This window comes from Oratosquilla oratoria, chromosome 23 (assembly GCF_046742065.1).
Source record: "Oratosquilla oratoria isolate Oo_2021 chromosome 23, ASM4674206v1, whole genome shotgun sequence".
NCBI lineage: Eukaryota > Metazoa > Arthropoda > Malacostraca > Stomatopoda > Squillidae > Oratosquilla > Oratosquilla oratoria.
In genome coordinates, this window is record NC_134799.1 from 3,024,610 (window position 1) to 3,039,027 (window position 14,418).

Consider the following 14,418-nt stretch of genomic DNA (forward strand, 5'->3'; position numbering starts at 1 on the left):
AATTGGTGTTGGGGACAGGCGGGCGTCACTGAGAACTTTGCCCTAAGGTGGCACTTAGGGCTGTAAGGGATCTAAGCCAAGAGGGGGTGCCACAGTCGGCCCTCCTTAGTAAGTTGGTCAATGTCTGACCATAAGAGCTTATACAACTGATATATTATCAAAGGTGCGTGCTTTAATTTAGCCAGCCGTAATTTCAACTTGCTTTTATTGCCATTCTAGTCCTCTCCTCCCCCCCCAAAGAAAAAAACACTACATTTTTCCTTTATTTTTTCTATTATACATAACTTTAATTTCATTCTATTTTTCCGTTGATAGATTAGGAGCTCATTACTGTGATAGAAATAAGATATTTATCAGTAATATATGCATTGATCCCTTGTTTGTTATTAGTGAAGAAATTGGTAACCCCTAGATTTGCAAAACCTTGATCTGTTTACATTGATGACACCTAACTGTCGTAGAAGCCAATCGTCCAATGACGAAATCGCTAGATTAGTTGGCAGTAGGTGTTTGAGAAAAGATTCATACTTCTCACATTCGCAGTGAACGGAAAATGTATGTTTTATATATTTTTACAATACACACTAATACAATATTAAACAAAGTAAACAACTTTAATTTCTTATAGATTTTCCCACTAATTCGTTATTTTAAGGTAATGCAGGCCTGAAGGCTACCGATCGAGTAGCTAAAAGAAGTCAGACTACTGATAGAATACATTGGTAATTCCATTAGTTGTGTACATAATAACATGTCTTTGCATAGTAGGAGCATAACAATAGGTAAAACATATCTAGCTCAGTACCGTCTGTAACTTTGTCTCTTGTGTTAGTGAAGACCTTGACATACTGATACTCTATCAAAATGACAAGTGTAAACAACATTTATCATAATTTTAGCGTATGATGAAATGTGTACTTTATTCTTTGTAATTAATTATAGGTCGTTTACCCTTTGCAGTTGTGCTGTCCCCCCTTGGACTTGTAGTTACAATCATAAAGATAATGGAATTTGCTTAATTAAAAGGACCCTGATGTTTACATAGAATATTATATAGATGATCTCTTGGTATTAATTACTACACAACAGGAAATTACTAATGTTAAAATTCAACTTTATACATGAAAGACATTTTAGTAGTTAGTGTACTTGTTTCTGACACATATTTGTAATAGTTTTGCAGGGTTCACATTTTTTATTTCTTATTTTGCATTTGGAAGATATAGTATTTCCTATGGAATGGATGACGCTGAATGATCATTTTGGTCCCAGTGCCGGGCCGTCGGCCAAAAACTCATAAATCAAATCAAATCCTATGGAATGGTTAGGTTGGGTTATATTAGGTTAGGCACCATTGAACAAAAGTTTTGTGATAAATATCCATACTTGCGTGATTCTGAAATTTTACTGAACCAATGAGCACATAGAGAATAATCTTTGTAGTATTTGTATTATGTGAGTAGGCAATGTAAAATGACATGCTCTGTGCTGTGTCTTCTGTGAAGGAAATAGTAATTGAATATGAGGCATATGGTGTCTGTTTTCAGATTTATTTTACATTGTTTCTTCCTTGATTGATTTGTGGGCTTTTTTACAAGAGCAATAGGCAATGGATTGATTGATTGGTTACTCAGTAACTCCTGGGGCCCCACAGATCCCTAGTTAGACTCCTTTTTCCCTACTCCTGATGAAATCAGGAAATCACTTGGATGGTTTGCAATAGCACCTGTTGTGTAACTATTGCTGAGAACAGTCAAATCAACTCCGCCCAAAACCAAGGGGATCACAGGACCACAGAATGTTAATATAGATCTTTCTTTTTCCAGTGACTATGTTGGAACCCTGCTGAAGTCATAAGCCATCATGTTAAGTGGGAGAAAGGAATTACTGGCCACTGTTGACCAACAGAGGGAGCAGCTGGCCAAGTATGAGCACAGGTTACGAGGTGAGCAAGCTGTGGGATGTTTGTTTCTTAGAAAATAAAGTGGTCATCTGGTTTCCATTTTCATCCTGTGCCTTAATGTATTTAGTGTAGTAGTACTAACTAATTGGTTCCTGTGTGCTTTCTTTTAAAATCCTTCCTGTAGACCAGAATTTTCTTGTTTGATGAACTGTTAATTATTAGATAAAATATGATATCAAATGCTTGATTGTAGCCAAAGAAAACCGTATATAAATTTCAAGGTGTATTTCTACAGGGGTCCTTATGTTTGTCTAATTCATCTAATATGTTATGAAGAAATATAGTGGGAGTTCCAAGGATACATAGAGTGAGAAATATGGAGGGAAGGCAGAGAGAGGGATAGTATGAGAACTGACAGATAGGTCTGATCAAAGATTGCTGAGGTTATTTGAGCATATGAAAATAACAAATAAAGAAAAATTTGCAAAAAGAGTATGGGAAGTAGAATTAAATATAAAGATCTTGAAAGAAATACCAAAAGTCTGTTGCCCTAGGTTCATGTGGAAGTGGGGGTAGTTCATCACCTTTGCAGCTGGGAGTTATATGGGTCTTGTCTAATTGATTCACCATCCTCACACAGTTGGTATTACCACTTCTTGCAAGCATGTCATGTAGAACTAAGTGTAACAGAAAGAAGGGATAGTGTTTTGCTACATTGCTTCTTACCCTGGAAATGGACAGGTTACACGGATGACCCTTCATCCACAAAGAACTAAGATAAAAGGGAAATGGGTGATGGGTTGGTGCATGCCTAGGCTGGCTACCTCCCCTATAAGGGGGAGGATACATAGATAGGACTATTCATCCTATCAAGTATGATATCTGTATTGGTTTCCATACTATTTTTCCTGTGCCCCACAGATGTTGTCCGAGCCTACAAAAGTCTTGCCAAAGAAAAGGAAGCATTACAGGCAAGCCTGACAGCACTGACCACTAGTACAGCATCAGACAATAGTGACTTAAAGAAAGATAAGAACAGAGTAGAGGAGAGTAGCAGTGGACAGCAAGACAATGGGAGCTCAAAATCACCTGGGGGAACAGGAGAGGGGGGCAGTGCAGAAGCAGCCAAGGATTCTGTGAGTAGAAATTGTGCAATGGATTTTATATATTTTTCTTATCTTTTTGTAATGATATAATTAGAGAATGCACTGAAACCACCTAATAGGACACCTGCTCACGAAAACTAAAATACTCATTACAGATTGTTACATGAGAAGAATAGGTATACAGTTCTAGGTTAGAGCTCTTTAAGATCAATCTCCCATCTCATATCGCAGAAGCTCTACCAGTTGAACATGAAAAAATAGCAGTTTACTACTCAAATGTGTACAACAATCTACCAGTAATACCACACAATACATTTACACTCAGATTACTAAACAAGCTCTTTAGAATGACCACCAAATTCCATACTCCTCCAACAACCCTCAGATATCAACCCTGCAGAAAAATTCCTTTCAAGAGAAGTAAAAACCACACTGGCAAGCTTGCATTCAAGACATCATCCTGTATTAACCCCTTGAGTACCGGATGTTTGTTTTGTGACACCTGTGTGTCACGGCTGAGTGCACCCGCCAGGAACTGAGCGTGCTCCCCGTGACACGCACGTGTCACAATTATAAGCTGTGTGTATTGAGAGCTCTCAAGGCCTCGGTTTCTGGGTTATTTCTACCCACATGGTGGCAAGTATCTGTGTTTACAAACATAAGGCTCCAGCCATTCGTGGGATGGTTTGAAATGTTTGTTTACGTAAGGTTGACGGGTTGGTAACGAAGGGGTTAAAATGGTATCAGCACAGAATAAGCCTAGTTGCAGGTCTTGACAATGGTTTTCCCATCCATCTTTAGGGCCTGTGATGGAAGGGTCCAGCTGGTGCTTTGTTAAGGGACCCAAGAGCTAAGAAAGGCGCCACACAGCAACCATGCAATAACCATCCCCTGATGCAAACAAACACTTTTTACTACCCTCAGCCTGACATACACTTACATTCACATACACAAACATCGCCATACTTGTCATACCACACTTACTTCTTTTTTATTAGTATATATTATCAATTATTGTAGATCTAGTTGTATAGACATAGATTTACTGGACATTAAATCCTCAATTTTGAGAATTTTTTTTGTCTCCAAGCAGGCTCATACGTCACATATGAAAGAAATATTGTGTTGCTGCCTAGGGGCTGTTAGTGTGGGACATTGTACAATGAGGTGTTCTGTATCATCTGTGTGGTGGTTGCATCTAGAGCAGTTTGGAACTGTGGCCAGTCCTATTGTGTGTTGATAGTCTTAAAACTGTGTGTGTGTGTGTGTGTGTGTTTTTTTTTTTTTTTCTCTCCCCCACTTACTGTACTGTGCTTGTTTATTTTTATTGTTTTATTTTATTGTTATCTATATATTGTTTTTTTTTTTTTTTTAGGTTTTTATACCTTTATTTTTTGGCTACCTCCTTTATAAAGGGAAAAAAGCCTTTGGTGTATGTATGTATGTATATATTGTTTTTATTTACTTATTTTTTTCAATTACTTTTTTCATATATATATATATATATATAATATATATATATATATATATATATATATTTTCCTGATCTGTCCGATTAGCCAGGTTACTTGAGTATTCTGTGTAGCTGAATTCAAGATATTAGAACTTTTTCTGTATATGATATGGATATGTGCTTTGATTCAGCCATCTTCCTTGTAATAGGAAAAGGACTTATACATTTGACTTGTAACATAGTTTCATTGCATGATTATACTGAAGCAGTAAATGAATTACAGGGGAGCACAGGAGAGAAGACAGAAGGCTCGATTGATGTGAGTAAGCTCCAGGCCCAGCTGGCAACCCTAAGTTCCTCCCTTGCCACTCTCACTGTGGAGAAGCAGCGAATGGAAACTTCCTTCCAGAGCGACAAGAAGAGACTACTTGAGGAAAAGCAGAAGGTGAGGAGGTTCTGAAACCTATCCTGGGGAATTGTGCATAACATATTCAGAATGGTTACATAGCCTTCCGAGTCCATTAGTAGTTAATGTAGTGATATTCATGTTGATTATATTTACATTTCTGCTCAGTTTATAAGAAAATCACTCAACTTTTCCGAAGCTGTATTTCTAGTCACTTTGTGTGTTTATGAATTCTCTCTTTTGACTTTGAGTTTATATATTTAATGTCTTTCTTCCATTAGAAATGCAAGGGAAGGCATAGTGAAATAAATTGACAAGTGTTTTTTAAATGGTGACTTGTAGTTCTTATTATTCAAGCTTGAAAGCTCCCTGATGGAAGCAGATTTGTCTAAAGCAAATCAAGAAAAGATGAGTGATCAGAAGATCAAAGAACTCAAGAGCCGCATCATTGTTCAGCAGCATGAACGTGATCAAGACACCCAGAACTCTGCAGTTATGATCAGGTACAGTAACGTAACTGAGTGTTGGATTGGTAACTTACAATGATTGAGGGTAGATCAGAAAAAGGTGGTATATAAGTGGTTCTGGATTATTGTAACTACATTTTCTTTTCCATATAACAATTTCCCAATCTTAATATGTTAAATTCTGGGGTGAAGCTTCTATTCTGGTATTTTTTAGCCATTATTTCAGTTTGTAGGCTGGCTGTTATTTGCTGTCATTTTGTATTTACTGTACTAAATTATTATTGTCATTTTTATATGTATATGTGTCTTGCGACACTGCTTCTGACAGGGTGCAGGGATGACCCGTCATCTAGGAGGTGCTAAGATGGGAGGGAGGGTGGAGGGGTGTGGAGTGTTTTCAGGGATGGAATGGGTGAGAATGAATTTATGCCTTTTCCTTTTTGGCTACCTCCCTAGTAAGGGGGAAAAAGCCTTGGTATATGTATGTATTTATGTATATGCATATGAGAGAACATTGGTATTAAGTTCTGGCTATGAGGTTAAAAGATCACTCATAAAGAGGTTGAACAGTAATGGTTAAAGTATTGCACCTCAAGGGACTCCATTGTATAGCCTAATTGTACCTGAGATTTGGTTGTTTTTGGGTTAATCTTTATTGTCTTGTTGCCATAAAGTTGGTCACCATTCAGCACAAAGACAAAACCAACACTGACTGATAGATGTGTTTCAGAAAAGTTTTTAAAAATGCTAAATCTTCTGCTTAGCAGTTTGCTTCCAATTTTTTATGCTAGATATACTGCTTAGTAATTAATTTTAAACTTTTATTTGCTTTTTTGTGTTATCCTCGGCATTTGTAATTGTTATTTCGAACTATGTGTTCTTTTCTTTACCTGCAGTTCATGTATATTGAGTGAATGCCAAATAAAATTACTGTGTTACTGACTTACAGGGAGTTGGAGAGTAAGTTGGCCATAGAGAGAAACAAACGGGAATCAATGGAGTCTGCACTGGAGGAGAGTGAAGATAAACTGAAAAGATTAAATGTTCTCTTGAATCATCGACCTGCTGAGCAGTATGAAAAGCGTATTACAGACTTACAGAATGAATTAGAACAAGTAATGTTACAATTAGTTATTGATGTAATATATGTATATATATATATATATATATATATATGTATTCATGAAATATATCACCATTTTAAAGTGATTTTTGGAGTGATTCGTTTTACAAATTTTTTGGTTTATCATTTTAAGGTGCGAGGAAGACTGAAGAGAGCTGAGTTGCAAGCACAGGAAGCTTCTACCTTACAGAAAGTGGAAGCGCAACTGGATGAACTCAGAACTCAACATGAAGTTGCTGTACAGCAGGTTAGTTTTAAGATGAGTTTATTTTAGCATGAGGGGACGGAGAGGGGGTTGACGTAAATAAAGCGGCCTTGCTGTGGATGTGCTGTGTCTTGCTGCATTGCTTCTGACCCAGGGCAGTGGGCAAAATCCAGGAGGAACCAAGAAAAGAGAGAGAGAGGGAGGGGTGGTGAATGGGAGTGGAGTATGTGGGGATGAAATGGATGGGAGTGGATCTATGCCTTTGACTTTGGTTACCTCTCTTGTAAGGGGGAAAAACATACATACATACCAAGGCTTTTTCCCCCTCACAAGGGAGGTAGCCAAAAATGAAATGGCATAAAATAATTTCCACCCATTCCATCCCTGAATACACTCCACACCCCTCCACCCTCCCTCTCATCTTAGCACCTCCTGGATGACGGGTCATCCCTGCACCTTGTCCACTGCCCTGGGTCAGAAGCAGTGTCGCAAGACACAGCTTCTGGAGAAAAAGCCCTTGGTATATGTATGGATGTATAATGCGCTGGTTTCATTGTATATTTGCAACCACAGCTATGAGTACTCTTAACCCCTTCACTCCGGGCCAAAATCTTGCGGCCAGCATTAACTGCCAGACGTGCAATGTTGCGTCATAATACTCGCATTATAAAAAATAAAGTTACCGCTGTATATTGCTCGTTCTCTCTCACCCTTGAATTTTGATAACCATAGAAAATATGATGAAGCCAGTTTACAGAGTATGGGGGCCACGCAGGTACAACTATAATATATATATAATCAAGACGCCGACATCGGCATCCTCGTGTATGCACTTGCTCCTCATGACGCCTACATAGGCTCCATCGTATCGAAGGGGTTAATGGGTATTCTTATGAGTATTCATAGGTCCACATGCACTCACAATGATGAAGTATAAAAGAGTGATGATACTCATGGAATATTATGGAGCAGAGACTTGGAATAGATAGGAAGTGGAGAAGAAGAGACTGAATGTTTTTGAGATGAATTGTTTGGGGAATATAACAGGTATTACAAAAATGGATAAAGTGGGAAGTGCAAGGGAATGAGGCAGAGAACTAGGATAGGAAAGTAATGGAAACAAATTCTTTGTTAAAGTAGTGTTCATTTACACAGGAGAGACGAAGAGCTGAGCAAGCAGAGGATGCATCCCGGCGGCTTTCCCGTGCCCACGAAGAACGGGTAGTGGCTCTTGAAGCTCGACTTTCCGAGCTTTCACAGACTGTCGCTTCCTACGATCGTACACGGCAACAAGACCTTGAGGCCATTCAGAAGTTGAAAGTAATGTTCATATTTTTGAAGTATGGTATAGCTTGTCAAATGTGTTTCTCCCTTATTTTTTATGATGTACTCGTTACATGTAATGTGAGTAACAGGAGGAATAGATCATCATTCATTATACTTTTATCAGTTCTGTTTGGCAAATGTTAGATGATTTTCAGTCGAGGGGCTGAATGTAGACAGTAAGTGATCTGAACGAGTTGGCCCTTTCCAGTCTGGATCCACACTTCTATACACACACATACATACATATATATATATATATATATATATATATATATATATATATATATATATATATATATACATATATACAGTATATATATACATACATATATACATGGACTCTACAAGCTACACAAATTGAAGTGTGGAGAATAATGCACCAAAACCTCACCAATAGAACATCTGCATACAGAAACCGAAATCCTTCCTATAGAACAACACATGAGCCTTCAATCCTACTCCTCCATCTAATTACATCACAAAAGCACAACCAACTGAACACGTGCAAAAAAATCAACATCCATACAAAAACGTATTCACACTCAGATCACAGAACCAGTTGCTAACTTGCTTGCTTACGACAGTCCATCGGTAAATGATAATGACAGTGTTCCGGTGAAATGTGAGGAGGCTGAGTGAGCACTGGTTTTTGGCACTGATGCCAGTAAAGATGACTTATCTTATGATTTCACTTAACTCCATATTCCATCATGCCCTTCCAGATAGCCTCACGGAAGAACAACTCCCAAGAGAAACAAGAATCTTATTTGCAAGACTTAGTTCACTATCCAGCACATTCACCATATCAACATAGAATAGGCCTGGCTACAGAAACAAACTGACCCAATTGCAACTATTACGCAGAATACACCGAACATCTCATCCTACCTGAGATGTATCCAGACAACACAATATTTCTTTCATAATTGACTCATGGATCAATCTGGTCGCTGTTGTTGGTTACTATGGGTCTCTCACTAGAGAGACATGGGGCAGCGAGTTAACTGATTGATCTAAATTCCAATTTTACCTTTCACTTCACACACCACCATGCCAAGAACCTTACATTATTTCATCTTACTTTATTTTATTGTTTATTTTTTTCAATTGAGTATTTTTTATTCCTTTGGTTTTTTGGTTACCTTCCTTGTAAGGGGGAAAAAGCTGTTGGTATATGTATGTATTTATTTCTTTATTTTTATTTATTTATTTATTTATTTTTTTTTTTTTTTTCAACCAGTATTACAAGCCAAAACTTTTTTTTTTTTTTTACCCATTTCAAGTTCTCACCCACAATTACTATTTCTTCATCTTTCACTGCATATTTTGCTTACATTCCTAAAGTTGAAGTTGTGAACCCCTATTATATTTCATTTCATCTTTGAAAACGGAGAGAGATAAAGCACTGATATATTATCTTACACATCCCAGAACCAGGTATCTGACTTAGCTCAGGAGAATACAACATTGGTATCAAACAACCAGCCTGATGCTGACAGTTCCAATCTGGATGCTGAGACCATATCCCACAGAATTTCAAAGCTGTTGTCCTTGTTGAAGAAGGCCAACCTGCGCTGCAACCATCCTGTTGACATTGCAAGTGAGTCAAAGGAATTGGAACATTACATGCTGGAATGTGCACGTCTCAAGGATGTAATCAAGACTTCTTGATGTAAGAGAGAATCAATCACTCAGTCGATCTGTTGCTCCAGGTCTCTCTTGCAGGATTCCCACAGCTTTCAGGTGGTAACGGCCACTGGATAGGCCAATAGATTATTGATTTAACCACTCAGTCCGAGTCAAATTCTCGTGTGCCAAATGTATGATGCAACACACCACTCGCATTATGAAATATAAAGTCACTGCTGTATTACTTGCTCTCTTTTCCTCTGAGTAATAATAAACAGATAAATGTATCAAACCAGTTCACAGAATCCAGGGGTAACTCATGTACAACTACAAAAAATATATATAATCAAGATGCCGACATGGCATCCTCAAGTACCCACTTGAGCCTTATGACGCCTACGTAGGCATCATTGTACTGAAGTGGTTAAATGTAGAAGTAAGGGAAGTACTCAGTCATTTGGGACCATTGGATGTGACAAAAAATTCAGCTAGGATTTCAAACTTGATACATAAAGAATGGGTCTAACAACCATATAGGTGTGTGTGTGTGTGTGTGTGTGTGTGTGTGAGAGAGAGAGAGACATGGAAGAAATCACCATGTTCATTGTGAGTTCTCATACACCCACCATGAGTATGGGTAAATGAGCACTCATGCTACCCATTCTTGAGAATACCTATCATTTTCTTGTCCAGCTAACTTCTAACACTTGTTGCTTACTTCATTTACTATGGCTTACAATTTAAACTTTATTTTCATTGGACACAAACCATTTCTCTTATACTGACCTAACCTAAACATGTTATTATTCTAAGGCATTTTCCATACTCATGGAGATCATTTCCCTAGCCTTTTGCATCTCATGTTCTTGGCGTACATTCCATGAAGTGATGTGGTCTCCCTGCCAGCCAACAATTATGACACATGTAGCCTCCTCAACTACATCTCGGAGAAGAGATTACCTTTATGTATTTATTTATTTTATTTTATTTTCTAAACCTTCACTAGTCCTTCCAGCTGAACATGTTCTCTTCTGAGCTCCTCTGTGATCTATTAAAGTTTATTGCATCCTTCTGCTAAGCAAGTAATTAGTCTTGCACCTTTAAAAGTTCATTGAACTTATCCACATTTGATTTTGTCTTGGCCTAACTTGCTATCATGGAATTGAGGAGATTCTCTTATTTGTCAGAGTCTCGTTTCCCCTTTCCATTTGATAAATTTCTTCTCTCTGACCCAGGTTTGTGACTATTTCTTGTTCATACTTTCATTCTAGGTCATCAAACTTAGATGCATGGGAGGAACTAGATTCCTTAATAGTTATAAATTCACTTACCTCCAGAGACATGGAACATAAGAGAGGAAGAGAGAAGGAGTTTGAATGTGTTTGAGATGAGGTGTCTGAGAAGTATGATGGGGGTTACTAGGCTAGATAGAGTGAGAAATGAGGAGGTGAGGAGGAGAATGGGGGTGGAAAGGGAGTTGGGAGATAGGGTTGATGAAAGAGTATTAGGATGGTTTGGACACATGGAAAGAATGAGTGAAGAAAGACAAGTAAAAGAGGTATGGAAGGCAGATGTGGAGGGAGTGAACATGAGGGGACGTCCTAGGATGAGGTGGATGGATGGGGTGAAGGGGGCTTTGGGGAAGATGGGAATGTCTGTTGATGAAGGATGGGAGAGGACAGAAGACAGGGGTGAATGGGGAGTGGTTGTATATGAATGATGTTGTGATGCATGAGGTGGAATGGATGGGGGGTGAGGTAGTATGTGTGAGCAAAATTTGACGCAGCCCGAAGGGATTTCTCCCCGTCTTCTCCTTTTATGCATGGGGGGACGGAGAGGGGGTCGCCGATTTAATGAAGCGGCCTTGCTGTGGATGTGCTGTGTCTTGCAACACTGCTTCTGACCCAGGGCAGTGGACAAGGTACAGGGATGACCCGTCATCCAGGAGGTGCTAAGATAAGAGGGAGGGTGGAGGGGTGTGGAGTGTATTTAGGGATGGAATGGGTGGAAATGATTTTGTGCCTTTTCCTTTTTGGCTACCTCCCTTGTAAGGGGGAAAAAGCCTTGGTATATGTATGTATGTATGTACCTCCATTGTTAAGTCCATTTAAATTTAGAAGCAATACTTTCAATTTTGGGTTCAGAATCCCTTTGGTATCCTGATCAATTTACATGTTGAGATTACTTTCCTTGATTTGTGGGAAAATCCTCAAAATTATCCATTTGTAATGTAAAAACAACACTTTGATAATGTAAACAAACACTTCATGATTTCTCACTTCTTTTGTGTGAAAGTGCATGTAAGATTATTAGATATATTTGTTGGTTTGTACACTACTTCAGTTATATTTAATTCTATTTTATTTTGATTGCCTATTCATTTTCTTTTCATAGGTCTAATTGAAGGTGAAGAAATGCATTCCCGATGTCAGAAAGATTATGACAACCTAAAGGAAGAATTCGAGAGATACAAAACCCTTGCCAGAAAAACTTCACAGTAAGTATTTTGATTCATAGGATAAACATGAAATATACCTGTTGTTACAGCACTGTCCTGTGAGTCAAATATGTTTATGTGTGTGTATGTGTATTTAAATGGTAATGTACAAGAAAGCAATGCTCATGGGGTCCCTGTTTCCCACTGTCCAATTGATCATACCTAGCCTCAACTTCATGTATGGTTCCAACTTGGTTTAAGCTCATAATTTTCAGTTATATTTAGATATTAATCTATATCACCTAAGTTATTCCAAGTATTTGCACATGTATATGGACAACTGTATTTCTTCATATTCTTAAGACATGCAGTCTTACAGAATTTGTTCTTAACCTCTTAAAACCCTCATATTGTTACTGAAGATCTTTCTTAATGTAGTCTGTTGCATTTTACAGTGTGAATACTGTAATCATATCACCCCTTTCTCTTCTGTCTTTCAAAGTTGGCAAACCCAGTGTTTTTAGTCTCTCCTCGTATGGTTTATCTGTGAGACTGGTTACCAGTTTAGTTGCTGTCCTTTATATTCTCTCAATCTTGCTTATATCAGTCACTCTGTATGGGGGATGCTACTGTAGTATTGAGCAAGGAACCCATTGCCAAACCTTTTATATCTTCATACTTTTCACTGTTGAATATGAAAACTCCAAAATTTAAGCATAAAGATGCCAGTTTTATGTAATAAGTTTTCTTAAACTGGTAGACTATCTTTCATGTTATTTTCTACTCTTTTATTGTACTAGTATCTAAAACCTCTTCAACTCCCACATTTGTATATAAAGATTGAACATCAAGGCTTGCTAATGCTTTGTCCATGAAATCAAAGTTATTCAATATTATTCTCTATCATTGAGTTTCTCAAATGTGCTTCGTTGATAGATGCATTGATTTTGCCACATGTTTGGCTAACCTGTATGGTAACACTCCCAATACCAGATGTTTGGTCTTGGTGGTGTTTTTAGATCTTCAGAAATTCCATCATAATGGGTGGTGTTGGTTTTTCTTCCAGCAGGATCATCAGTTTATTTCCTTTGTATTTTTCATGCTTCCTTGTTAAATTCGACAGCTTCTCTTTCTGTATATTTGTGATTTTTCTTCTTGAAGATATAGAATAGCCTTGGAATATTTGAACAGTGACAAGTGTATAATAATTACACAAATGGACAAAGGTGGGGAAGTGGTTTTCCGGGTGGATTGTATGGGTAAAATGATGGCTTTGTTAAATCGTAAGCATAGCTCTAACCAACATATTACAATTGGTAAAGCATCAGTTATAGATACATATACCAGCGGCTTTTTCCCCCTTACAAAGGAGGTAGGTAAAGTCAAAGGCATAAATCCACTCCCACTCATTTCATTCCCACATACTCCACTCCCATTGACCACACCTCTTGCCCTATTTTCTTGGTTCCTCCTGGATGACAGGTCATCCCTGCATCTCGTTCATTGCTCTGGGTCAGAAGCAGTGCAGCTATACAGTGAGACCTCTCATTAACGGATGTTAATTAGCTGTGTTTGCTGTGTTTTCAGTGTTTTTGGTGCTGTTGTTTAGTGTGTGCAATCACCATACCACTCCAAAACACCGAAAACACTGCAAACGCAGCTAATTAACGTCCGTTAATGAGAGGTCCCACTGTACTTGGAATTTATATTTGATCAGTGGAACAAAAAGTAGCAAGGGAACATCTACCAACTTGGATGTTGTTCTTTTTTCCAGGAGTGAAATAGAGGATGCTTCATCTGTGCGAAGTCAACTGGAGGAAGCAAGAGAGAAACTTCGATTCACCACCAACACAGCAAGGATCACATCAGAGCAACATCTAGAACAAATTACTCAATTGAAAGAGGTGATTACCATTTTCTTGATACAGAATACAGATAAGGTGTTGAAGGATTAATGAACCTAACATTAGATTTATGAAATGGAGGAAATGTAAGTAGGTTGTCAATATTCAATATGCTGTAAAGTGGTATTTCCAGTGGACCATTTTTGTTGAATCAAATATGACACCCTCCAAACTACACGAAACAAAGCATTAGGAAAAATAACAGGATATGCTAAAATCATCCCAATAAAACATGTACATACACAAACCAAAAGCCTCTCCTAGAACTGCACATGAAAATGATAGGCACACAGTTCTCTGCAAGAGGCCTCAATCCTAACCACTTACCCTGTTACATAATGCAAGCCCAACTGAAAAAAAATGGCTGCATATTACTCAGACATCTACAACAACATAGCTCCTACATCATACAACACATCCATACAAAAGCACATGCAGACTCAGGTCATAAAACAAGTA

At 38.1% G+C, this 14,418-nt stretch overlaps 1 protein-coding gene across 6 annotated transcripts in view; it reads left to right on the top strand.

Annotated features, from left to right (window-relative positions):
* LOC143037878 (GRIP and coiled-coil domain-containing protein 1-like) overlaps window positions 1-14,418 on the top strand; it is a 22,665-nt gene continuing 8,247 nt past the window's right edge. Inside the window, exons 1-11 of one of the 6 annotated variants that reach the window (XR_012967529.1) lie at window positions 1-163; window positions 1,827-1,945; window positions 2,825-3,039; window positions 4,746-4,907; window positions 5,226-5,371; window positions 6,285-6,450; window positions 6,592-6,705; window positions 7,819-7,983; window positions 9,421-9,589; window positions 12,013-12,115; window positions 13,830-13,959. Coding sequence is in view for 5 of the 6 variants with exons in the window: in XM_076206496.1 (XP_076062611.1) it covers window positions 1,864-1,945; window positions 2,825-3,039; window positions 4,746-4,907; window positions 5,226-5,371; window positions 6,285-6,450; window positions 6,592-6,705; window positions 7,819-7,983; window positions 9,421-9,589; window positions 12,013-12,115; window positions 13,830-13,959 (1,452 nt within the window). In the remaining variant the exon portion in view is untranslated. Of the gene's footprint in view, window positions 164-413; window positions 556-621; window positions 723-761; window positions 783-1,826; window positions 1,946-2,824; window positions 3,040-4,745; window positions 4,908-5,225; window positions 5,372-6,284; window positions 6,451-6,591; window positions 6,706-7,818; window positions 7,984-9,420; window positions 9,590-12,012; window positions 12,116-13,829; window positions 13,960-14,418 lie in introns of those variants that run through there. The other 5 variants (XM_076206496.1, XM_076206500.1, XM_076206497.1 and 2 more) reach the window with 5 other exon arrangements.